Genomic DNA, 25,387 nt, shown 5'->3' on the forward strand with positions numbered 1-25,387 from the left:
GTGTCAAATGACAAAGTCATTTAATCTGTACTTGGTCTTTTACTTCTAGGAATATGTCTGCATATAAGTAACTAAAACCCATTTGCTCAACTAGGCAAAACCCTTACTCCGTCAAAGTCCACCCTCAGACCCATTGCGTTTGGCTATAAACACACAAACGCCAGTTTCCTAGATTCCCAGAACTCAAGAAATATGATGGGACATAATCAACCAATGCAGTCGTCAAATCCACAAGGTAGGCCTATGTTCTGTCTCATTATATTCCCTTGTCACATATATATATTGGTATGCCAATCATAATATTGTTTTCCTTTACAGAACACTTTGTGCAAATAGCCCTGGATATCGAGCACCGCCTAACCACACCGATCAGCCTAACAAGTGACTCGAATCAGAGACGTAACCAGTGGGTTACCATCATCATATGCACCATCTTGGCCGTAACAGGTCAATGCATCGCTAGACTCCTCGAGAACTATTACTTCCTCCACAAAAACCTGAGCCGCCGCCGCGGTATCTTGACTCAAACACTTCTCCAAGTCGTCGGATTCCCCATCCTCCTTCTCCCTTTCCTTCTCCACTTCCTCATCAAGAAACAGAAACAACTTCTCATTTTCTCCGGTGAAACCTCCCTCAAGCACTTAGCCATAACTTACTCTATTCTCTGCATCTACATGTTTTGTCAAGCATTTTTCTCCGACGTTAGAAACCAGATACCCTATAGAGTTTTCACTCTCACTTACACGACGCAGCTATTATTCACCCTGATTTTCTCCAAGTATTACAACGATATCAAATTTAATAGATGGACGTTTATCTCTCTCATCTTAGCCGTCCTCGCCGGCGCTTTCACTCTCTACACTTTCTCCGCCGGGTCACCCATCTACGGGAAGAAATCCTACGGCTATGGAATTATTAATGTGGCTTTCGGCGCTGCCATCTTTTTCTCCTTGCTCCTCTGCATTATCAGGAAGGTGTTCGAGGAACTTATCTCTTTCTGCAACACATCCACCAACAGAAAACAACCCAGTTTCGTTGTCGTTCTCGAGATGATCATCTTCTTGTCTCTCGTCGTAACCATCATCTTAGTCGCAGCCGTTTTAATCTCTGGTGAACATCACGATATGAAGAAAGAGATGGAAACGTTCACGAAGGGAGATATTGCCTACGTGAGGACTATGGTGGGTCAAGCCGTTGCATGGCAGATCTACTGGGTCGGGATCGTGGGGCTAGTGTTCGCTGTCTCCGCCGTGTTCTCGAACGTGATCAGTGTCTGTACGTGGCCGATCGTGTCGCTTCTAGTGGCTTTTTTATATAACACGCACGATCATTTCGATGTCTTCAGAGGAATCGCCTTAGGCGCAGCTGCTCTTAGCGTCTCGTGTTATATCTATATTATTCACAAAGAGAAGAGCGACGATGATGACCAATCCACAAGCTAATCAAATTTTGAAATTTGGATTTTTCTTGAAAAAAAAAATCTTAATTAAATTCTTTCTCATAACAATTTCATGAAATGTTTGTGGCTAATAACGACTTTTTCCAAGACATTCAGAATCTTGTTGATTGTTTTTTAATCATCTGTTACAACGTTGATTATAACAGCAGCTTTGACTTTCTTTTGTTATCTACAATTACATTATTCTCTTGCTAAAAAAAAAATTTAATGGATTTTAGTTGCAATTACATTGATTTGGTAAATTATGTTTTGCAATTTCCATAATAATCTATTTGACGTTGAACGACTTCAAATTTTTTAAAAGTTCTATCTGAGAGAGTATACTAGAGATATATGTCTTCACTATCTGAGAACAAACCAGTTTCCCTTTCCAAGTTTGCGTTTTCAAATGGAGGAGAGAAGAAGAAGAAACAATGACGTCAACGATGGAAGGGCAAAAGCGTCTTTATGAAATTAAAGTCGGTTCCTATTATTAATTTCCATTTTTTTCATAAGTAGCCGTTATAGTGATTTCCTTTTTTTTTCCCACGCTCCTGTTATTTATGCGGAGACGAGAGTTTCTCCCCCAGATTAAGATTAACTTTAACTGCAAACTACAATCTTTTAAACTTGTTGTCCGTCTTCTTCATTCTCTCTAATTCTTTCATTACACTTATGATTCCGATCGACTAAAGGATCACCAATCTCAACCTGAGAGAGTCATCTATCTACGATCAGGTTACTTAGTTGTAGTCGTTCTCTCTCTCTTTTATTTTTATCTATTTCTGTTTCATTATGTTATCCATGATTTGTAATTGTATATATTAGGGTCTTCTAGGGTTCATCGATTCTCTTTTCATTGTCGTGTGACTCTGTTTTTCTGATTTTTGCGTGTCACAGACTCGCAGGGAGTGATTCTTCTCGGATTCAAGCAAGTAAGGACGAAGATTCTCCTTGATCCTTTAATTTTATGTCTATGGTAAGAGATATTTCTTACTTTAAATTGATTTTGAGATTTGATTTTGATCGCTGGGACTTAGTATCCTTTTTTGTTCTTCATGTATAGGGTTCTTGTGACTGTTTGATAACACGAGAATGCTTCGATCTCGATCGTAAATTGGTATAACTTTCTATCCTTACGCAAATTCATCATGTACTTGTCTGCTGTTTCGTTCACTGTTATGTCTTTTAGGCGAATGTTATTGTTCATCAATTTGGAACATAGGGATTTAGCTTCTTGTTTGGAATTTAGGGATTTGAAATTTTGGAATTTTAAAATTTAGGGATTTGGAATTTGGAATTTGGAATTTAGGGATTTAGCCTCTTGCCTACTGTTTCGTTTACTGGTATGTCCTTTAGGCGAATGTTATTTTTGTTCATCATTTTGGAATTTAGTGATTTAGCCTCTTGATTTTTTATCTTTTTTACCTCAATTTTTTTATTTTTCTCTTCTTTTTTTGTCAGAAAAAGTTTATTTTATTTTATTTTAATTGAACATTTTACTGTAGAAAATATTTTGGTTTTAAAAAGTGTAAGTGTTAAATTTCAATGCATTGAAAACAACCGGATTGAGCATCCCGTCCCATCTTACGGGTCCGTAAGAGGTGTTATTAGTCCAACCGCCTTTCACGCAAGTAAATTTAATCCTTAGATTAATTTTTACAGTTTTTGTTACAAATATTTTTATTATGTAAACTTATTTTTTTATTATATTTTTGATTATAAAAATGTTTTTAAATTTTAACTAAAGTTTTTATTATAAAAAATATTTTAATTATTCAAAAATTTAAGTGTTGAATTTAAATGCATTGAAAACAAAACGGACTAAGCATCCCGTCCCATTATACGGGTCCGTAAGAGGTGTTATTAGTTCAACCGTTTTTTACGCAAGTAAATTTATCTCTTAGATTATTTTTAATGGTTTTTACAAATAGTTTTATTATGTAAACTTATTTTTCAACTAAAGTTTTTTTTATATAAATTATTTTGGTTTTCAAAAAATCTAAGTGTTGAATTTCAATGCATTGAAAACAAATCGGACTAAGCATCCCGTCCCATCCAACGGGTCCTTAAGAGGTGTTATTAGTTCAACCGCTTTTTATGCAAGTAAATTTAACCTTTAGATTAATTTTTATTGTTTTTATTACAAATATTTTTATTATGTAAACTTATTTTTTTTAATTCTATTTTTTATTATGAAAATGTTTTGTCTACAAAAAAAAACTTTTAATCACTAAAGTTTTTATTCTATAAATATTTTGGTTTAATGTTGAATTTCAATACATTGAAAACAAACCTGACTAAGCATCATCTCGTCCGTTTCTATGGGTCGTAAGAGGTCTTATTAGTTCAACCGCTTTTCACGTAATCAAATTTTTAACCCTTAGATTAATTTTATGATTTTTGTTAGAATATTTTTATTATGTAACTTATTTTTTAATTATATTTTATATTATGTAAAAGTTTTTATTACATAAAATATTTTGGTTTTCAAAATTTCTAAATGTTGAATTTTAATGAATTGAAAACAAACTGAACTAAGTATCACGTCTCATCCTGAAAGTCCGTTATAAAATTAACTCTTACATTAACTTTTATGGTTTTTGTTACAAAAATTTTTATTATGTAAACTTTTTTTCTTTACTTTATATTTTTGATTATGAAAATGGTATTTGAAAAGTTCAAATAAAAACCATTTTCAAATAATCTAAGTGATTGTTAAATTTCAATGCAATAAAAACTTCGTTAATATTACTCATTTACAAAGCTTCGGTTTTGCCGTTTTGGTAACCAATCTCAAAAGTCAGAAGTTATTTGCTAGAAAGACGAATCAAACACAGTTGTATCTTTTGAAATGATCTAATTCCAAAAAGATAAATTCAACAAGGGAAATCATGCAGGCTCCCTAAATGTAAATCAGAGTTACAAAACAAACACACACGACGACGAGTAACGAGTAAACTTCTTAGAAACGGGATCTTGGTTGTGTAAAAATGTAAACCTCGTCGAAACCCCTCCTGCAAGATTGTATGATCCAAAGACATCGTTAAAGGACATCATTGTCAACAACGAAAAACAAGAGAATTGTGCAAAGACTGTCCTTAGTGGCTTTACCCTGCGTAGTAAGTAGGCTTATAGTTGTATATGAGATTGCTCAGCACTTTCTTAGATGGTGTCTGTTCAGTGACGTCCTAGCTTCACTGCACCACATTCAACCGCAATCCATTGAGAAAACAAAAAATGTTGTTGGGAAAACTGTGAAAACGTTGATGAGGGTGATCTTACATTCTTACCTGACTAAATAACTAGCAGCATGCTGTGTCACCTGGATTGCATCCTCAGAGTGTGGAATCGCAGATGATCCCCATTCAAATGCATTTTTCTACAGAGAATTAATTTAGTGCATTAAGAGCTTTGTTTTTTTAGCTGTCAACACAGAATATAGTACTAGAAATATAAGTTTAATTGCATATCTTCAACATTTTTTATATTGTGGATATGTTAAAGTTATATAAGCAGACATCGGAGTCAAATCCATCATAACAAATTCCCAATCGAACAAGATAATTCATACTAAGTATCTCACTATTTTCTCGATCTACATAAATCATCTTCATTTCTCTTGCTAAATTTATTTTTTCAAAAAAAAAAAAATCCAAAACAAATTAATGGATTTTAGTTGCAATTACATTGATTTGGTAAATTATGTTTTGCAATTTCCATAATAATCTACTTGACATTGAACGACTTCAAATTTTTAAAAAGTTCTATCTGAGAATACTAGAGATAATATTTAGAACAAAAAATAAGTTAGATAAATTGGAACCGGAGCTTTGTAGTTATCGGTTAAAAAGGCCGCCTTTTCACGTGTGTCTCGGCCACAAATGTTCTAAGACAGAGAAGTAAGATTCAGTGAACTTTGTTTGTCTCTTATCGAGGAACCTTCGGGTCCCGTACGTTTAATTTGCGTGGACATATTGCCGCCACATGACTGACCCTTACACACATTCATACTTGTACTTTGCTATAATTTCCCACGTGGCAATTAAAAAGCCTGGAGAAATGGATAACATCAAGAAAGAAAATGGTGACTCTATGAACGAATTAAAAAAAAAACTACAATTCTTTCTCAATGTTTATGCATTAGATGATGATTCTTTTTTTACAAAAGGAGAGATTACATGACTCATAGAGAAAAGCTTTATAAATCTAAAGGCTTTTTAATTAAAAAAGTTTGTATATATAAGAAAAATCATGTATTTTTTTCTTTCTTTTTAGCTATTTGAAATTATAATTAAGTTAAAGCCATAGCTTGATTTTGTTTTCTGATGAATAAAGCCATAGCTTGATATTAGATAGAAGCATTCACATGACGAGCCATTAATTCATAGTGATAAATCTTTTTATATTTCCCCAATCGCGGATGACCTTATCCATATCTCTCTCTCTCTTTTCTTTTTTTTTTTGGAAAAATCTCAAACTCATCAATCTCTCTGCTGGTTTTACGATTACTGTTGCCAAAAAAAGAAGGGTCTCTCGAGACAAGTGTTAGGATTACAAACACAACACCAGCTTCCTCCTCTCGACACGACCCTCCGTCATGTCTGCGCCAGCTATATCTTCTCCTCGCCACGTTTCATCACTCTCTTCTAGTATATATACACACCTAACCATTACCTCATGTCTTTGCCTTATCACTCACCAAAAGTCGTCACATAATATCACTTTCGAGTTATCAACATCCGTACATGTCATCCATAGAGCCAAAAGTAATGATGGTTGGTGCTAATAAGAAACAACGAACCGTCCAAGCTAGTTCGAGGAAAGGTTGTATGAGAGGAAAAGGTGGACCCGATAACGCGTCTTGCACTTACAAAGGTGTTAGACAACGCACTTGGGGCAAATGGGTCGCTGAGATCCGCGAGCCTAACCGAGGAGCTCGTCTTTGGCTCGGTACCTTCGACACCTCCCGTGAAGCTGCCTTGGCTTATGACTCCGCAGCTCGTAAGCTCTATGGGCCTGAGGCTCATCTCAACCTCCCTGAGTCCTTAAGAAGTTACCCTAAAACGGCGTCGTCTCCGGCGTCCCAGACTACACCAAGCAGCAACACCGGTGGAAAAAGCAGCAGCGACTCTGAGTCGCCGTGTTCATCCAACGAGATGTCATCATGTGGAAGAGTGACAGAGGAGATATCATGGGAGCATATAAACGTGGATTTGCCGGTAATGGATGATTCTTCAATATGGGAAGAAGCTACAATGTCGTTAGGATTTCCATGGGTTCATGAAGGAGATAATGATATTTCTCGGTTTGATACTTGTATTTCCGGTGGCTATTCTAATTGGGATTCCTTTCATTCCCCACTTTGAGGTGTCACTAGACTCTCTTTAATTGTTAAGTTATCATATACAAACTACATATATATACAAATATAGTCACCGTGAACTAGGATATATATGTAAATAAACACCAGTTACATGTACTTATATATGTGCACATCTATATATGTGGTTTGTCTGTATAGTGTGAAAGCAGATTCTTACCATATCAAAAAAAACATAAAAACGACAGTTGTTTGTCTCGAAGCTAAAAATGTGTCATGGGGAAAACTATTAAATCAAGTGCAATGTATCTGTATAAAGAAAACGGGATGTTACGTTGTGTGTAACGGTCAATGTGTAACTATTATATGTCTCTGTTTCTATGGGCTTTTAAGTCTTTGACTATTCTCTTGGTTTTCTTTGCATCTTCTTCTTAGCTTCTCTTTGTACTAACGTGTAATCCTCGCGAGTCTTGATAGACTATATGGCGTGGTTTATAACAAACCTGGCCCGTTTATTCCGGCCCAACATCATTATATCTCGGCTTATATATGGTCTCCAGTCTCCAATAACGGGCTATATATGATTTAACTAATGGATTCAAATACGAAATCTTGAATCCACATGGTAGACTAACCTATGCCAGATAACGATTATGAGACAAAGTCGCTTATGCACTGTGTTTTTCCTTATGTATATGAATTTCTTTTGTTAATGAAATTTATTTGTATAAGGTAAATAAGATATGAAATTCTGTTAATGAACTTCTTGTTTACATCAAATTAAAAGATGATATTTTATATGTAAAAAGCTGACGTGTAAGCTGATCCGAGAAAACCAAGAAAGATAATGTAGAGCATTGAAGTGTATATGTGAAATTTTTAACACGTTCTCCTTAAAATAATGCTTTTATCCGTCTATTTCAAACAAAATTCTAATATTGGACCAAAAATTATATATCGAACAACACATCTTTCTCAAGTTAGCTAAACTTTAATACCATGTTAAAATCTATGGACTTTCAACTCAAGAATTGGTCCATACTATAACTTAGTTGGTCCATATTATATTATATATATTAAATGTTGGTTTATTTTTAACTTGTTCATTCGGTTAAGAATTTTTATTGGATATTTGATAATAAACTAAATTTGTAAAAAAAAACTGTTTCTTTAAGAGATCATTTTAATCAAATACTAAAGATCTTTTTTTACTTCAGTTCAGAACAAAGCGTTTGATCTAATCCATTTTAAACATCCCCGACAGTGATAATTACTAAAGATCATAAATGCAAATTATAACATTCTATTGATGATAAAGGAAAGAAAAACCCCACAAGAAATGTAAGAAAAAATGGCACTAATATATCAGCCAGATATTATATATAGAAAAGTCTCAATCCAAAGCTCCCACATAGTCTTCTTCATCACTATCATCATCATCATCATCCTCATGAACAATGATGTCTCATCCACCATTTTTTTTCCTTTCTTCAAAAACCTTTCTTAGGTAATTAATAATTTTTTAGAAAAAAAAAAGAAGAGAAAACACTAAGAAAAAAAGCAGACACAAAAGTCATAAAACACAACGGCACACCATTGTTCCCTTTTAATTGGGTAATGGCATTTGTAATTATTAGCTGGAGAGTGATTTGTCCAAAGTAGTCAAACATTGTCCGTTGACTGATGGAGTAGTGGTGTTGTGATGGACGACTTGATGGAGTTGCGAGAAACAGGTGCACGTTCAATACCATGCTCCGCGGAGGACTGGATCGCTGCCTTCTCAAGCGCTGCAAATTTCCTCTCTTCGCTCTTACCGTACAATACGAAGTAAAGTCCCGCTATGATCAAGACCGCTCCAATAATCCTGCCATTAGAAATATGACATGTGGCACAACAAATTTTAAAATTATTCTTGTTTAGGACCTTGGATTTTATCAAGTATTTATATAAACCACTAATATTATTATAGTTTCATACCCGCCCAAATAAAATTCTTCGCCTAACGCAATAGAAGCCATGATCGCAACGACAAGAGTCTGAACAGGCTGGTAAACAGCAACGAAGACTGGACCCCCTCTGTCAATACACCAAATCTGAACCGCAAACGCGATTCCAGACGCTACGATTCCCTGAAGTTAAATCAATTCATTAGGACCAAATTGATTATTTTGAAACATTAGGGCCAAAAACGAATTAATTATAACAGATGAAAGAAAAACTAACGGCGTAGAGGATGGTGAAAAGCTCCCAACCGGAGTGAAAAACCCAAGCCTGAGAATCTCTTTCACAGAAAGCAGCAATGATCAAGAACTGAATGATTCCGAAGAAACAAGTGTAAGACGTAACCGAGAGCCTCGCTGGATAAGACTTAAGAACCGGAGCTTGGAAAACAAGCCAGCCTGACCACGAGAGACAGTGACCGATTAGGTAGATGCAACCAAGGGTCCAGTTTTTAGGCGCGGCGTTTCCTAGCGGCGCTAAGACGGCGGAGTTTGTGGTGAGTAGATGAGCGTGGAGGTGGCTAGCCGGAGTGTAGATGGTTGGACCTTTATAGAGGGTGATGACGGAAGCTCCGGCGACACAAAGAGCTGTTCCTAAGATTTTGGAGATACCGTCTCTTCTGTTTATTCTTACTTTCTCAATCCTGAATTATTGTTTTTTTCACATACAGTACATAAACAGTATGTTACATTGTTGTTACTACTATGATTATCACTATTTTGTAAGCAAATGGAAACGGCATTAAATATTGTCTACGTGTATTATTATCCGTTTCTTTTACGTTGAAAAGTCAAATGGACATTATTAAAGTGGTTCTTGTATATCCAAGCTGTCCAAAATATTGTTATTTATTTTTATAAATCAAAAGAGAATGAAAATGGAGAGATGTGTAGAGTAAGTGCCTGAGAAGAGCAGCCATGAGAAAGGTAATGGCGGGAACAGAGTTTTGCATGGAGGAAGCAAATGTTGGTGAAGTGTTGTCCAGTCCCAACAAGTAAAATCCTTGGTTCGCTGTTATTCTGTCGTGTAATAATTCATTAACTAATTATCCAAATTTGTTATTGAAAAGATCAGAGTGAAGGATATAAATATATACCCTATGAGTGCCAAAAAGAAGAACTGGATGAGAAAGTTGAGAGTAATCGCTGGTCTCTCCTTCCTAAATTAACACAATTAAGTTTGGTAATTAAATAACTAGCAACTAGAGAAAAAATAGGGTTTTCAAATAAAGAAGTGAAGTGAAAATAGAAGGTTACTTTTCAAGGAAGTAAGCGAAGGGAAGGAGAAGAAGCAAGGCGATGATGTTACGATAAACAGGGAAGACGAGTTTGCTGATTCCCATGTTAAGAGCAGCTCGAGACACCACGTGGAATCCGGCGTAACCGAATTGCAACGTCAGCATCGCTATGTGAAGCTGAAGCTTCTCCGGAACTCCCCATAAGGATCTCCGATTATCGGTGTTATCCGCCATTGGATCGAGCTTAACAATCGATCAACGAAGGAAAAAGGCTGTGTGTGTGTGTGTTTGTGTGTGTTGATTGAGGAAAAGAGTGAAGTTGCGGAGATATAAATATAGGTAGATAGCAATCTCATTCCCCTCTTTGCTTGTGGGAACCACCATACTGAGATTTCTAATATGGTATCTATTAAACCTAATTATAACAATGTGAAATATTGAAATATATATATATATATATATATATGGATTTAGGTATATTAATGAGTTTTTGTTGTTTCCTATCATTTGATGTACACACCAAATATTGTTACTTTGGTCTACTGGCAGCATTCACTCCTTGATTATGATTTTTGAATTGGGAAATAAAATTTTAATTTATATTATTATTTCTCTATTGGGTTATATCAAGTATGATAATAATATAGGTTACTTTTTGTTTTACTATTATTACGTTCATTATTATTTTGTTTACAAAGCACACACACAACATAAATATATTTCAGGGAAAATCGCAAAAGGAGAAAGAAAAACTCAACGTATGATAGTTTTACCTAAGAAATATGATTTCTTTTGAGATATTAAAATAAACGATTGTGTTTTCGGATTTTCTTGGAAAAAAAAGACTCTTGAATTGAAAACTATCATACACTATTCTACTTAGCCTTATTGGAAACTATGACCACGTAAACAAAGTCGGGTTAAACTTATAATCAAACACGTTCACATGCACTTACCGTTACCAAAACGAGATAATAAAGTGACAACGTCTCACTAAGTCACAACTTCACAAACATTTTGTGGATGTTGGTACATCTCATATGTTTTAAAATCAAAATTTGAAGACATTCCCAAAATTTTGGACACTATATTTAACATTTATCATCAGCTTTTGTTTCACAACATGATACATTGTTAGTTAATTATATGCTTTCAAAACAACCAACTTTTCATTTATTGATTTCTAACAAGAAGAAACGACTATGAAGCTGTTGGTTAAATCTAAATCGATTAAACAAAGGGCCCGCAAATTTTTAACTGTGTACTATAGTGTTTTTAGAAAATAAAGAAGAGAGCTTAAAAATGTGTAAAAGGGCAAAGCCTGTCTCCCACATTCTTTTATTTTTCTGCTGTTTAGCTGACATGACAACCCTCACGCCACTACTCATTAACGCAACCATCATTATGATTCTTAATTTTTTGTATATCTAAAATCATTTAATTCTGAAAATCAAAAAGGTAAAAATAACAATAGAAAAAGCACAAAATATATCATTATTTACGACTCTATTCCTCAATTTGCACTCACTATCGTAGACATTATAATGGTTTTAGTTTGTCCTTTCCTTTGATATTTATTGAGCAGCATGGCATTGCTACTAATTATTACTTGTACAGTATAGTCTTCAGGAGAATAACACTCTTAATTATAAATGTACGACATTTCGTTTTAACATCTTTTATTTACTTTCTTTTTTGGTAAATATATTTCTTGATTTTATTTATGTTACATAATTAATTTTGTAGGGACGAGCCCCACGCGCACTGCCGAACCGTGAGACCCACAGTACCTCTTATTTCGCAGGCACACCCACACGATCAATATTTATGTACACGCTTACACCAATATTATTATCTGTATTTGTCCTCAATTATTTTAGTTTTATTTTTCTTGTTAATTTATTTTAGTTCTATTTTTTTGTGCTCATCGAATAGACGTGTGTAATTGTTTTCCAATAGTCAAATACATTTGTATCCCTATAGAATAGAATCATCGAAAATTTTATGGTTGCTTGCTTGTATATGCTTTCATTTTTCTCTTTCTTTTTGTCTTGTTATTTTTGGAGAGATCGACAATGTAAACCCAGAGAAACCAATTTAGTAAATTGTACACAGAAACATGTGCATATCCACGTGAAAACAAACCAAATATGTATTTTTCTTTCCTTCCACGAATGTATCACGACAAAAGAAATATCATGGCAAAAATTGTTCATGGAATATTATTTTGTCACAAATCTGTTTTAGATAAACTATATGCAGCAACATGTAAAACATAACAAAATATAACAATATGGAATTTTCATTACTTCATTATATTCCATTTCTATTACAAAAATCTTTTTTTTTTATGAACAATAACAAAGATATTTACCTTAACATTTTAATACATCTAGTTAAACTTAGTTATACTTTCACGTTACACTAATTTATCTAATTGCTCTATTTTATAAAATATATTTATTCTACCATTATCCCGATGAACCTAAACTAAAGTTTGTATCCTCTGTTCTTGACATAGATGCTATTCATATCAAAATTGAATAGAAAATATCTCAATACACAGCGAAACATGTTTTTTAATTGTATAAGAAATCATTGTTTCTAATAATATCATACTTCTGTAAATATTTTCTACATTTATAGAAAATTGTTCCTACAAAATTAAAAATTTATCAAAATATATAAATAACTAGTTGTAGTTCTAGCTACAAACATTATCACTAAAACAATTTTGTTAAAACATTTCCAGTAATCCTAAAGAAGGGATTATTTTGGGACATTCAAAATGATATCAGCATTTTAAAAAAAAATCGAAACAGTTTTGTAAAATCTTACTAGATTAGTTGTAGAAAAGCTTCTTACAAGAAAAGGTTGTGACGTTTTTTGAAAACAAATTTTATGGTGTAGTTTCGGGGTAATCCTAAATTAAAATAAATAAAAAAACTTAAGAAAGGTCAAAGGAGTATGTATATATGTGATGAAACTGGCCGTGCAAGTGGTACACGTATGCTCAACCGTATCCATAATGCCATTTGTCGAGGCAGACCCCTTCATTAACTATACTGAGATTTCCAAATCTGTCTACAATTCTTGTAAATGATTATTTCATCATAATAAAAATACGTAGTTTGCCAGAGGTCTTGGCATGAGTTTTCCTTCTAATTCATTCAGAATTTGAGGGTTTGATTTACGCGATGATGTGTATGGTAGATAATTGAAAAATATCAATTGTTTCTCCAGGTACTGTTCATAACTAGTAAAAGTGATCTTATTGATGAATATCTTGTTATTGTATGTTGAAATTGGGAATTACTCTTTTCAGATATAGCTATTAGCTATAGTATCAGTAAATTTTGAGAGATAAATGAAGACATACCCAGCTGGACATACCAAATCCAGCACATATTAGTTTGTTAATTATATATGGTTTATATTAGGATCTATAACGTAGGTTCATGATTTACACTTGCATATATTTAGGTTGTTTTATATCATTCTCAAATGATGATTCGTTGTTACCTATGCGAAACAAGCACTGAACTCATAATTAACTAAGGTGTCAAATTTAATTCAAAATTTCACAACACTGGCACTAATTAATTTATTGTAGATCAGTAGATGGTAGGATGAAATATTTTTAGTTTGTTCCTTAATGAATATGAAAGATCACTAAACATCAATTGTTATAAAAGAAGGGCGTATTATTGATGGTAAAGACTAAAGTTTCACTATTAATTAGCCCAATTTCCGGAACTAGTGCAGTAGTGCTTATAAAAGTGTTTAGTTAAAATACAAATAAAAGGAATTAATTAGCATTTTTGGTCTTTGTGACAGAAGATAAACCCTTATTTAGTTAAAAAAGGAAGAAAACAAAACCCTTTTTAGGATGAAAAAGAAGATCCCGATATATAAAGGATGATATTCGATCTAAGTCTATCTCTCTCAATCGGTAAAGGGTAAAGAAACGGGTCGGGTAAGGACCCAGCAAGACAGTAACGGATCGGGTAAGGACCCAACAAGATAGTAACCGGTAACGAGCAGACGAAGAAGAAGAGGGAGACCAATCTTAGTTGGAATATTTAATTGCCTTGTCTCCTTTTTCCTCACTTTATTTCGTTTCTTTATCATTTTTGCTCGCCCACGAGCGAATCTTCTTGTCTCCGATCTCTCTCTCTTCTCTTTTTCTCACTCCACTTTTGAACTTTACCACAAAAGATTTAGCTTTTAACCTAAATTCCAAGATAAAAGAATGTAAATTACTTTTAGAGGTATTTGAGAAGATTAATGCATAAATTTAGAATCTTAATATGACCAAGTTATATAAACTCGGCTCTTATTCTTTCACTAATTATCCGATACGCTAAATGCTATCACTTATTTACGACAATACTTGTGATCAGTCATAATCAACAAAGATAAAACGTTCCGACTGATTGTCTGAAGAACGTAGACACGGTTCTGCAAAACTGGAACACATTTAATGACTGTATACACACCTCCATAACTGCACTGTTTCACATGCAATTCAATGGTGTATATCTATATACATATGCTTGTGTCTAATAGAAAGATTATGCATATAAAGTTTTCATCCGATGCTTTGATTGATATTTGATATAGAGTGTCCTTAGATTCGTTTGAATTGTGATGATAAGTGGATGTCACTAAGAAGACACCTTGACGTGCGACAACACTATAAGGACGAGACAAGTATGACCCTTCAACATATTATTATAAGACTAATGCCACTTTACCCACTAACGTGATTTCAATACGTTTAACAGAAACAGCTCTCTCTTTTTCTTGATTTCAGTTCAACGAACTATAATTATGGTGATCCGAATGTATCAGTCTTCGTAAGAAAGCGAACTAGCTAGCGTAAAACTACTTTAAGCGTTAAGCGTTTAATCGTTGGAGTCTTATAAACTCCAACGTGATTTTTTAAAGTTTCTTGCAGGTGACAAAAATAAAGAAAATGAGTTAGTGTCAACTGTACCGTATGTTTATATTAGAGTGGAACTTCTTCTAAAGTTTGAAGTTTCCAAATGACATAATTTCATTAATTTTCTTTAAAAGTAGCATGAGAAACTCTAACCCTTATTAAAAAAAATTCCTATTTCATTTTAAGTTTCTGACGCTTATTCTCTTTTTATAGACAATGTCATCATGTCAGGTTCAACACACAACGGAAGAATTGGTCTCTCCTCGATTCCAATATTCGTCACATAATGAACTCTAGAGATTAAAATAAGAAGGCAATTATGTTTGAGGATTTTGGTGTTACGATTTAGATTTCACAATTTAGGGTTTATTAAATGACCAGTAAAAAGGGTGAGAATTTTTTTACATGGAAAATACATGAAAATTTATAAGAACATGTCAAAGTTTTTAAGCACTTATTAGAATTTTCTTAACTTCCTAAAAACTTTGTTAATATTGTAAACATATGTAAATTACTACAAACAGTTCATGTTATGGCTACAGACAACAGTTTTTGAAAGTTTCCAAATATTTGTTAAATTTTTCGAAACCATGCATGTGAAAGTCCGCAAAACTTGTGCAAGTTTGCCAATAGTTTTGAGAATATCCGAAAAGCTTGTTCTATTAGAAAAACTTATATTCTATCATCTTGAAAAAATTGAAGTAATACACAATTATGTGTTTCTGCAACTATTTTGTGGGTTGGCTTTTTGCATGCGAGGTATTCTCTAAGTCCAAACATATACTGACTTTTTGTTTTACTTTTGTTTTTATTCATCTCGATTGCTTTTGCTTGGCATGCATGCATAAATTAATTATGGGAAATTTCAAGCCATCCACTATATTATTGACATGAAATTTTGGTGGGATTTCTTAGTTAGAGATAGTCCGACATGATTAAACTACTGATATAATTGTCATAATTTAATAAAATAATCATGTTTAAGCTGGAAAATGTAATCCTATCAAAAACAGACCAGAATTTAATTTCTTATTTCCGTCAAAAGATTACATTATATTTTCCACCTTAAACATGATTATTTATTTTATCTCTTCCTTTGATTAAGTCACGCTTTTGTGCTTGATAAGCTAATTCTAGGTATATAGTTTTATTTTCTTAAAAAAAAATTTTGTTAAAAAAGGCATTTGCACAACTTCTCTTTTTATGTAACAAAGTATTACAGCTATATAAAAAATTACACTTTATTTTTACATGTCTTCATTGCTATCTTCATCTGTTTGTTTTCTTCGTTTACGGCTGTGACTTGGTCAAAGAAAACAATAAGAGAACTTATATCTTTTCAACATTTGCAATCACAGGCTCCATCGAAAAAAGGAAAGAAAAAGATTTTGCTAACAGTTAAAGTTACCAATGATAATTCCTTAATTTTGCATGCTTTTTTCGCTGTTTTCTTCCCATCTATAAGGCGTAATTATGATAAGATATTAGTCTATAATATAGATCTGATCTTTAACAAAAAAAAAAGAGTATTTAAGTTGTAATTGTTTTTGTAAAAGTAGCTAGTGATTTTGTATCTCTTAAAACCAATTTTTCTAAACAAATTATTTTCGATTTTTTCACGTAATATTAGTAGATTAGCATCGATTATCTAGATTTTACATAAACGACGGCACAATCCCGAAAGTGAGTAGAAAATCCAATCCCTGCTTGTAGCGAGTTTATGCCCTTAGTCCTAAAGCCGTAATCACTATGCCACACGTGTTTCTGTACTAATATGACTTATAGTAGTTAGTTATACAGAAAAGCATACTACATATTCTATGAGATTGAATCCGAATCTAAAATCCTCTACTCAAAGAAAATGAGATGTTGCTCATCCGATTCATTCGAAACTTACGTGATCGACACTTTTGAATTGAGTATTAGAAGGAGAAGTCAAAATGTAAACACGATTAGTATGTCTGCCACAAATAAAAGGTAGGAAGTACATTACCATTGACATTGTTGTCTCTTCCATTAATATACATCATCCCAACCTACGGCTCAAATGGTAACAACTTGGAATCTTTAGAGAGAATAATCCGGACGCATTTTATAGAAGAAGAATCAAGGTCGTTTTCAAATGTTCAATCACGCTAATGTTCAAGCAGTGGAAGACACATTTGACGTCTCAGTCTCTTTGGACAAGACTTTGTGTTCGTTATATGTTTATATCCAACCAAACCGCCACATGATTTTGTAATTTTGTTATATGTCATAAACAAAAACTCTCTTTTATATTTGTCTGTTTCGATTAAAGATACAAATTAAAAGATGACCACTTAAAACCCCTCTTTTCTCTTCCCTACTAAAATCTTGTTTTTTTCTTCTGATGAATAATGACTCAGGGTTTATAATAATGTTATGACTATGTCACATGTATATAATAGTGAATTACACAAGGGGTTGATTTCACTGCCCACCTGTATCATCTTCAGCAGATTTCTTGTATTCAGGTTTAAGCTCATATGTCCCTTGGTTCGATCCTCTCTTATTGTACACGCACAGCTCGTTTAGTATTTCTTTCAGGAACTGAGCTGGCTGGTCCGTCTCTTGTACAAGCTGCTTCAATGTCCAGTTAGGCTGGCCTTCAAATAGCTTGAACATTATAGCTTCAAGCTCACCACGATCTCTCCTCGTCCTCTTCACCTCGGTTTGCTTGACTGGGGGAGGTTTCCTCTTTTCCTGCTCATTCAAACACAAACACAAACTTCTACAATCGTAAGGCTGATCAGGCAAAGGAAAGATAAAAATTTGGATTGAGTATTGAAGCTGGATTGTTGGTTGCTTCACTAACTCTTTACCATTTCAATGATTACACCATATATGCAAAATCATTGAGAAGAGAATAACATTTTTACCTTGGAATTGGAGGAAACTAAACCAAGCATTCCAGGCATGGGCCTCATATGAACTCCGCGGTCATTATCAATAACCTTTAGCGCAAATTCAAGGAAGAAAAGTCCTTACACTTAAGAGCCAGTATAGGAGAAGCAAAGGAAAACAAACACCTGAATGTGAAAATATAAAACAGACCTGAATCTGTCGATTTTTAACCATGGCTTTGCTCGTTCTCTCACGACAAAGCCTAGCATATTCTTCAATGGTTTCACCATATGGCTTCATATCGAATTTGTGATCAACCTTTCCTTCAGCAGCTGCACAACCTAGAGTAGCTTGCCAAGTATGAGAATAAAAGCAAACGAAGAAACAAAAATCTAATGTATTCAATCAGAACAAAGTAAAATCCAAACCTTGATTAACATCGGAAAAGCCCCCCATCGGAACAAAGTCTGTGAACATGTTCAAAGCGTAGCACTTTGGCATGTTCCCATACTCAGCACCAACCATATACATTTTGAACTGATTAATACCAAAACAAAGGTAATAAGTTGCAAGAAGAATAATCCACCCCTAAGCTAGGTTTTGAAAATCAACCACATGGGTAGTGAAATTGGCATGAAAGATTCAAACTTTTTCAAGCTCCCGACACAAGTAATGTAATTTCAACACTCAATTTCATAAAAACGGACTAATCAATCAACAATCTAGGGTTTGAGCTAAAACTCAAAATTTAAGAACCAAATTACCTCGGGGGGAGAATCGTCCCGTAGAGGATCAACTTCGCGAACAATCTTTGCCATGTCGGGAGGAGAATCCGAGGAAGCAAAAGAAGAAGACGACGAAGCTGCTATCTTGTGCCATGCCTTGTCTACAACTACAGGACACTTCATCAACCAAATCGATCTATCACTTTTCTCTATATCGAGATTATGAATATCTTCCATCGTTACTCTCTCTCTTCTCCAAAGTCAATCTTCTTTCTCTTGTCGCAGTTTCTTTACTTCTCTTGAGCTCTGTCTGATCTTCCGATTTCGTTTTGACTTAAAACCTAAGTCTTCTTACTTTGAAGCGGAGGTGAAAAAAAAGGAATCCCATCTCATATGACCCGACCCGTTACTATATACGTGGACCGACTTGGGCGTTAAAACAAATAGGCCAAGGCCCATATTATTGTAAGAATCCAGTTTCTTTAATGGGCCGTTTGTTATTCGCAAAAACATATATTTCTTGTTGCCACATTTTGAATTGTTTTATTTTCTAAAGTATAGATGACATGATTAATAGGGGTATATGTATGTCCATACTGCATACATAAACACATGTAGAGCATGCATGGATCATGGATGTATGGTGCATGTATAAATGTATTAAATTTAAATGGATCACATACATATTGTTTGGACTTTTGGACCACTATTGTGCTGATAAAGAGTAAAGAGAACACCAAGGTTGTTGTTGACAAAAAAGGAAACAAAATACCGAGGATGGAAATGGATTGGCGATTAGGACAACGACAATGAATTAATTCTTAGAAAGAACTTAACTAAATCCATGAGAAAACCCTAACCACTAGTTTCACTCAGTTGCTTCAATGTACAAAGGGGGACCAATCTCTCATCTTTTCTCCTTTTGGTTATAGCTGTAACTGTAGTTGTAGCTAGGTTTATGGCCGTTGTATTTAGATTTTATGTTTGTTGGATATAGTTTTAACTTTTAGCTCTACACTTCTTATAAATAAAAGATTTACTCAGTTAGCTTCAGTGTACGTTGTTGTGTATGTATATCTTAATTATCAGTACGTAACACATTATCTAGATTTGATTTTTATTTTTTCAATACAGAGCATCAAATAGTAACATCATATATTAATAACTATTTTCAGAGGTATACTTCGAAAAATGTTCGAACTAGCCATGAATCTTTTGAATAAAAATCATCTCAAATGGACAGAGAAAGATTTACGTGGAGCCAAATCATCTCAGGGAAAAACTGAAGTTGGGTTGTGATTTGTGAAAAACTGTTATTTATCCCCATTTACGAATTCCGTTCACATGGTCACTATCTAATGACGCGTTGGAAGATTTAATGATTTTTGTAAAGGAAATTGAGGTAAAAGAAAAGAAACTGTCATATCAATCATAATCGAGTTAGGTATAAGTATAACAGATGTTGAGGAAAATCTTTGTTCGGAATTAGTCTTTCACTTTGACCATAGACTTTACAATTTCACAAATGATGTGTCTTGGACGATCTTCATGCTTCTCAACAATTTAATTTCCCTTTCTCCAGCATATTTAATTAACAATTTACTTGCTAACTATCTCAGAAAAAACTATTATTTCAAACTTAACCTACCGTGTATTTTAATGGCAATTAATGACAATGCCAAACATTTGACCTGTGAGGATGACTGAGTACTTACCATTGGAACCACATGCACGTCATCGGTACGTAATAAAGAAGAAAAAAAATATCAAATATATAATTCACATTAGTTATAATAAGTTATGGCTAGAGAGAAGTTCTATATAGTTCCAAAAAAAACCCATATATAGGTTTAATACCATGAGGCTGTAGGGTTTTTGCGAAACAAGAAGTTAGATAGATTAAGTAAAATATCAGAGGAGATATGATCATGAGTTTTTGGATCAACTACATTTAATTTTTATAATAATTTTGATCGAGAGAGACTGAAGAAGAGATCACATGCCGTGAGTCAGACACTCTACAGTTTTTGAGAAACTTCCATCTATCTCCTCTGTCATTTATACTTGTCCTAAATCAAGCAATCTATAACAGTACTGTTAATAGTACTAGCTAATCATTATTATTGTTAACAGTATCAGTTCACACATAGATAAAACAAATTATTATATCATCTCATTAGAAAAACGAAATCAATTTTAGTTTCATCATATGTCTTAATCAGTCATTTGTATATATATATATACTGCATCGACCAGTTTTTATTCTGTAAGACAGAATTAGTAAATGGGGATTAGCTACAGACGACTGATAGTCACATCCATGATCCATGCAAGTAATAATTAAATAGCTAAAAATATGATAATTCTGCAGGGAAGTAGTTTGATATAAATACTTTATATTACCATCCGTTTACATTCATCTACGCCAACATTTCACATGTTACGTATTTACTCACAATCTGACGTTCTCCACATAACTAACGTTAACCTCCTATATTATTGTAGACAGGGGTTGAATCTAGATGGAATGACACGATATTATCTAAGTAAAAACCTGTCCATGAGACTAGAGGTCTTTTTCAAAATATTTATGTAGATTTTTGGATTATTCAACTATGACTCAAACCAGAGAAAGATATAAACAAGCTAAATTTAAGTGCATAAATATAATTTAAAGCCGCCCAGGACCAGTTTTTAACTAAACTTTTTCCATCTTTTCTCAGTTGTTGGGTATATATATATTACAATTGAGAACTAATTTTAACATCTTTCACTCTGGAGAAATTCAATTGGGTAATATAAAAATTGCTTGAAGTTTACTAAGTATATGTTTTTTTTCAAATCTTTGATCAGTGGAACACGAAACCTAGTTAAGTCATGTTTAGATCCGGCAAGCAAACGGATAAACGGGGAAAAAGGTAGCTTGGAGCTCAACACCAACCAGAAAGCTATTTCAATATCAAACCAAAAGATTTTTATTATTCTTTCTTTTCTAAAATAAGTATTTTTGATTTGACCTTGAAAAGTACTATATATAATTATATATGTCGTAAATCAATAAAAAGAGGGTTATATTATATATTAATTAATATCATAAGACTATAACTAAACCACATTTAAATTGCAACACAGAGATCGATCCTAATGAACAAAAATAAAGCAAAAGATTAATCTTTGAAACATGAACACTATCTTCTTTTCTTAAAAGTACGTACAATATGCATGTTAATCACCACTAAGTAACAACCTAGGTAAGGGTGTTTTTTCCAAATTGCACGAAGTTTCAAAAATAGATAAACGAAAACAAAAACAAAAACAAAAGAAATCCTCTTATTATTATAACGTTTAAAGATTAACAATAATCAATAACTGATATCAGAATCTGATCAAGACCTCGGAGGTGTGAAGAATGGCGTACCCGCGATGAAGGAGTTGAGTTGAGCTGGGTAAAGCGAAGAAGGATCAAGCATTAATCCATTATTATTGTTACCGGTGACAGTCTTAGTGGCGGTCTCCTCCACATTGGTGGTGGTTGCAGTGGAAGCAAGTAGGTTAAGGTGATGATTATCTTGATGTTCTGGTCCTTGGTCATAGAGAATGCCTTTGAAGATATGGCCTCCAATGTTCACAGCCGTTTGGTAAGCATATGCTTGATCATCTTCATCCTCTTCTATTGAGCTCACTCTAACGCACCGGAATATCGCCGGTGAGTTAACCTCCGGTGGTAAGTGTTGACTCACCTCCAACCCTAATTTTTTTATTAATGATTATAAGATCACCAAAATATAAACATGAGATTTGTTTTTAGCCCCTTTTAGTATAACATGTTGTTGATTATAAAGCGTAGCTCCCATTTCATATCTACAAAAACGAATCTTTATTGCATTGTTTTTACATGAAATCGATCTTGGTTAGATCCTTTTATGTCGTCAGGTTTACTAAGGAACAGTAACTTGTATAAATAAAGCAGCAATATCCGGCGGACATCCTCATTCACACGCAAATGATGTTGTACTTCTCCACAAACATTCATAATTAAAACTTTGACACTTTTTCATGAAAATTTAATCAATCTTGAAAGCTAATTCAATATCATCAAGAATTTTACCTGAATTAGAATTAGCATTCACCACACGGGTATTAGCAAGAGCCGATCCACCACCACCACTATGGTCTTTATCATCATTATTATCACCACCACTAGCTTCTCGAAGGCGTTTGGCGTTTTGCGTTTCACGGCTGGAGGCTGAGTGGTGCTGCAAGGAAGCGAGTTGGGCTAAACGCTCACGACGTTTAGCAGCAGGAACCCAAGTGCTCTTAACGTGAGTTTGACAATGAAAGCCTCGGCTTTTACAACAAGTTCTACATCTCATATGAGGACAATCTTTCTTAGCTTGATTTCCACAATCTTGACAATTCATACCTCCTTGTCTCGTCACCGTGAACCCTCCCGGCTCATGATCGGAGACTACGTTGAAGTATAAACTCCGGCTACGGTTATTGTTGTTGTTGCTGCTGCTTCCGCTAGGAACCATTCCAAATGAGTAGAAGTTTGCAGGAGCTGAGGCATGTTGTTGCTGTTGTTGTTGTTGTTGATGTTCTTGTTGTTGGAAGTATTGCGGAGGCCAAATCTCGAAACCCTTGTTGTTATTATAGATCTCGTCTTTGTAAAGATAAAGATAATTGCTCTTGTCTTGATGATGATGATCCTTGTCTACTTGATGATGATCTTGCTTGTTGTTGTTGCTGTTGTTGTCTCTCCCTCCTAGATAGAAGAACCCTGCCATTTCTTTCCCCAGTGGTAATCAACATCACACACCCAACACACCACAAAGAGAAATCAAAGAAAAGGGTAAATCTTGATTTGATTTCCTTTTCTTTGCTATAAAGATTGACGGTAGATGATGAGGAAGCTTAAGAAACTGCAAACGCCGCCATGGAATTAGTCTTTCTTCATCACTTAAGATAACTCAAGTTTGATCTCTGAAAGTGGAAGTTTGCTGGATTTACTCGGTGGATTAAGAGAGAGAGAGAGAGAAAAAAAGTTTTTAAGACATAGAGAGTCCCATGAAGATCTTTTGCTTTGGGCACTTCACTACAGTTATCTTCCAGTTTGAGTGAATCCCCATCACATAAATATCACTCAAACTATTGTTGAAAAAAAAAGAAAAAAAAAGGAATATGGATAAATAGATAGGTGACATTTTTTAAGTAATTTTGTTAGAGTAATCATTCCATTCCATTAATATGTATATATGCTTATTCTCTACATTTTTCATAGGTATTTTCATAATCCCTTATTACAATCTAATTAATACATGTAAGATGATAAAAATTAAATGACGCGTTGTTTTCTTTACTATGTAGGAAGTCATTTTTTTGTCCACAGATGCAAATTATATATCTAATCGATGGTTTTAGGATTCAAAACAATATGCATGAAGGAGTATAAAATATATTACGCCGAACCAACGTATCGAATTTAATAATGACTCGTTTTCGTTTTAGTAGATTTTAAAAATTTAAGATGTGTTAATTAAAAGAAATTTCTTAGCGAAAATGTTGTTTCTTTTAAAACTAAACTAGAAAATAGAAAATAGCTCGCTTTTTAAGCTCATAGTGTTAATTTTTATCAATGGTGAATAGAGTGCCACGTGTTAGAACAGGGAGTTTTTCTCCACTCGTCCCTCCCCCGCAAAACCCTCCCCACCGTTTATCTTTTTACTTCGGTTTATCTATTTTGTGATGAAATTATATATGGGAAGTTTGAGAAAACAAAAAAGGCAAAGATAAAAGTCTGAAATAAAGAAAAAGGAAAAAAAAAATGAAATCTGAGAAAAAATGAAAAGGATAGTCTAACGTCACATTCCTTTGACATTTTATCGTCACGGACGGTCTCATCGTGAGGTTTACCGCTTAATCACGGCGATTAGACTTTCAATGACATAACTTTTTCAACGACGCCTTCGTGCGTTAATTTTTCCTTTTTTGATAATTTTGTTATTTATTCGTCTAATCAGAAATACGTGGTATTAACATTGAATCGACATGAAGAGGGCGATCGTAGAAACTTAAACACTTTTTGAATATGAACTATAAGAAAACTATGTGGTGTGTGAAAAAAAAACAAAAAAAAAACTATGTGGTTTGTTTTAAGGGATTTTTGCTGGACAGCGATCCCTAGTCTAGTTCTAGGTCACGAGTCATTATTATTAGCCGACGAAGGGATGTGATCGTCTTCCATCTTTACCCAAACTAATACATGAATATAATGTATTATTTCTGTATTCAGGTTTTTAGCTTTTTTTTTTTTTTTTTTTTTTTTTTTTTTTTAAAGGTTTTTAGCTTATTCCAATCGAAGTAGAAAACTTAGCTTTCACGTTAATACAGTACTATATAGTTTCAAATTTTGGAAAAATATATAACTAAACGGGATATGAGGGTTATTTAGCTTATTTTGCTCGTTTTACAAATTAAAACTATAAATATGTACACACACATAATTGCATAAACATGAGAATAGTTAAGAGTACATAAAAACCGTTAGTGGTTTATCTTAAACTAGCTACTATTAATTATACCAACTAATTAAATATTTTATACTATCACGTAATTGGTCGTACATAAATCTGCGAATTTAAAATTTAAATCACTAAAGGATTTACTTATTCAGTCATACCTTGTACCCTCATTAGAGCCGAAGCAGGCAGACCCACTCTAGTTTCTTTGATCACGTGGAATCGCGGGAATTAGCGGCGCAATTTGCATTTTATAATCATAATTAGGCGCATTTGGTATTTAATTTTAAAGTTTATATCTCTGATGGTTCGCCTTTTCTTTATCCTAAATGTTG

The 25,387-nt window shown here is 33.8% G+C and overlaps 5 protein-coding genes, 2 long non-coding RNA genes, 1 other non-coding gene and 1 pseudogene across 10 annotated transcripts; 3 read left to right on the forward strand and 6 right to left on the reverse strand.

Annotated features, from left to right (window-relative positions):
• Positions 1-195: 195 nt before the first annotated feature.
• PUP15 (purine permease) lies at positions 196-1,442 on the forward strand (the record flags this gene model as incomplete). The annotated part of the gene is made up of 2 exons (NM_106201.2): positions 196-235; positions 319-1,442. The coding sequence occupies 2 exons, from the start codon at positions 196-198 to the stop codon at positions 1,440-1,442; spliced, it is 1,164 nt and encodes a 387-aa protein (NP_177680.2).
• Positions 1,443-4,229: 2,787 nt separating this feature from the next.
• Positions 4,230-4,886, reverse strand: AT1G75480 (annotated as a pseudogene). The gene has a single exon.
• Positions 4,887-5,643: 757 nt separating this feature from the next.
• On the forward strand, positions 5,644-7,132 carry AT1G75490 (Integrase-type DNA-binding superfamily protein). Its single transcript, NM_106202.3, has one exon. It carries the CDS (start codon positions 6,187-6,189, stop codon positions 6,805-6,807), a length of 621 nt encoding a protein of 206 aa, NP_177681.2. The 5' UTR covers positions 5,644-6,186; the 3' UTR covers positions 6,808-7,132.
• Positions 7,133-7,867: 735 nt separating this feature from the next.
• On the reverse strand, positions 7,868-10,417 carry WAT1 (Walls Are Thin 1). 2 transcript variants are annotated; one of them, NM_001198474.1, is made up of 7 exons: positions 10,019-10,417; positions 9,859-9,921; positions 9,665-9,781; positions 8,985-9,405; positions 8,739-8,890; positions 8,330-8,625; positions 7,868-7,923 (listed from the first exon to the last, which is right to left on the reverse strand). In NM_001198474.1, exons 1-6 carry the CDS (start codon positions 10,231-10,233, stop codon positions 8,424-8,426), a joined length of 1,170 nt encoding a protein of 389 aa, NP_001185403.1. In that variant the 5' UTR covers positions 10,234-10,417; the 3' UTR covers positions 7,868-7,923; positions 8,330-8,423. The 2 variants fall into 2 exon arrangements, with proteins under 2 accessions (NP_001185403.1, NP_565111.1); NM_106203.6 differs by having other exon boundaries at positions 7,910-8,625; positions 10,019-10,383.
• Positions 10,418-13,970: 3,553 nt separating this feature from the next.
• AT1G09567 lies at positions 13,971-14,173 on the forward strand. The gene has a single exon (NR_139651.1). It is a non-coding gene; the product is annotated as an other RNA (long non-coding RNA).
• On the reverse strand, positions 13,971-14,173 carry AT1G09563. The gene has a single exon (NR_139650.1). It is a non-coding gene; the product is annotated as an other RNA (long non-coding RNA).
• A 2,966-nt stretch (positions 14,174-17,139) lies between these two features.
• Positions 17,140-18,918, reverse strand: AT1G75510 (Transcription initiation factor IIF, beta subunit). The gene is made up of 5 exons (NM_106204.4): positions 18,574-18,918; positions 18,238-18,346; positions 18,020-18,150; positions 17,845-17,919; positions 17,140-17,668 (listed from the first exon to the last, which is right to left on the reverse strand). Exons 1-5 carry the CDS (start codon positions 18,769-18,771, stop codon positions 17,396-17,398), a joined length of 786 nt encoding a protein of 261 aa, NP_177683.1. The 5' UTR covers positions 18,772-18,918; the 3' UTR covers positions 17,140-17,395.
• A 2,745-nt stretch (positions 18,919-21,663) lies between these two features.
• Positions 21,664-23,691, reverse strand: SRS5 (SHI-related sequence 5). The gene is made up of 2 exons (NM_106205.3): positions 22,643-23,691; positions 21,664-22,282 (listed from the first exon to the last, which is right to left on the reverse strand). The coding sequence occupies exons 1-2, from the start codon at positions 23,319-23,321 to the stop codon at positions 21,921-21,923; spliced, it is 1,041 nt and encodes a 346-aa protein (NP_177684.1). The 5' UTR covers positions 23,322-23,691; the 3' UTR covers positions 21,664-21,920.
• A 647-nt stretch (positions 23,692-24,338) lies between these two features.
• Positions 24,339-24,739, reverse strand: AT1G09875. The gene has a single exon (NR_143540.1). It is a non-coding gene; the product is annotated as an uncharacterized misc_RNA (transcript).
• Between the last annotated feature and the right edge of the window lie 648 nt (positions 24,740-25,387).

The sequence above is a fragment of the Arabidopsis thaliana genome (genome assembly GCF_000001735.4).
Source record: "Arabidopsis thaliana chromosome 1 sequence".
Classification (NCBI taxonomy): Eukaryota; Viridiplantae; Streptophyta; class Magnoliopsida; order Brassicales; family Brassicaceae; genus Arabidopsis; species Arabidopsis thaliana.

Coding starts and splice junctions, on each gene's coding strand:
- AT1G75490 (NM_106202.3), top strand. CDS start 6,187: ATGTCATCCATAGAGCCAAAAGTAATGATGGTTGGTGCTAATAAGAAA.
- WAT1 (NM_001198474.1), bottom strand. CDS start 10,233: ATGGCGGATAACACCGATAATCGGAGATCCTTATGGGGAGTTCCGGAG. Junction 9,922..10,018: donor TTCGCTTACTTCCTTGAAAA/GTAACCTTCTAT, acceptor GTGTTAATTTAG/GAAGGAGAGACCAGCGATTA. Junction 8,626..8,738: donor GAAGAATTTTATTTGGGCGG/GTATGAAACTAT, acceptor TTCTAATGGCAG/GATTATTGGAGCGGTCTTGA.
- AT1G75510 (NM_106204.4), bottom strand. CDS start 18,771: ATGGAAGATATTCATAATCTCGATATAGAGAAAAGTGATAGATCGATT. Junction 18,347..18,573: donor GGGACGATTCTCCCCCCGAG/GTAATTTGGTTC, acceptor GGTATTAATCAG/TTCAAAATGTATATGGTTGG. Junction 18,151..18,237: donor CTTTTCCGATGTTAATCAAG/GTTTGGATTTTA, acceptor AAGCTACTCTAG/GTTGTGCAGCTGCTGAAGGA.
- SRS5 (NM_106205.3), bottom strand. CDS start 23,321: ATGGCAGGGTTCTTCTATCTAGGAGGGAGAGACAACAACAGCAACAAC. Junction 22,283..22,642: donor GAATGCTAATTCTAATTCAG/GTAAAATTCTTG, acceptor TAAAAAAATTAG/GGTTGGAGGTGAGTCAACAC.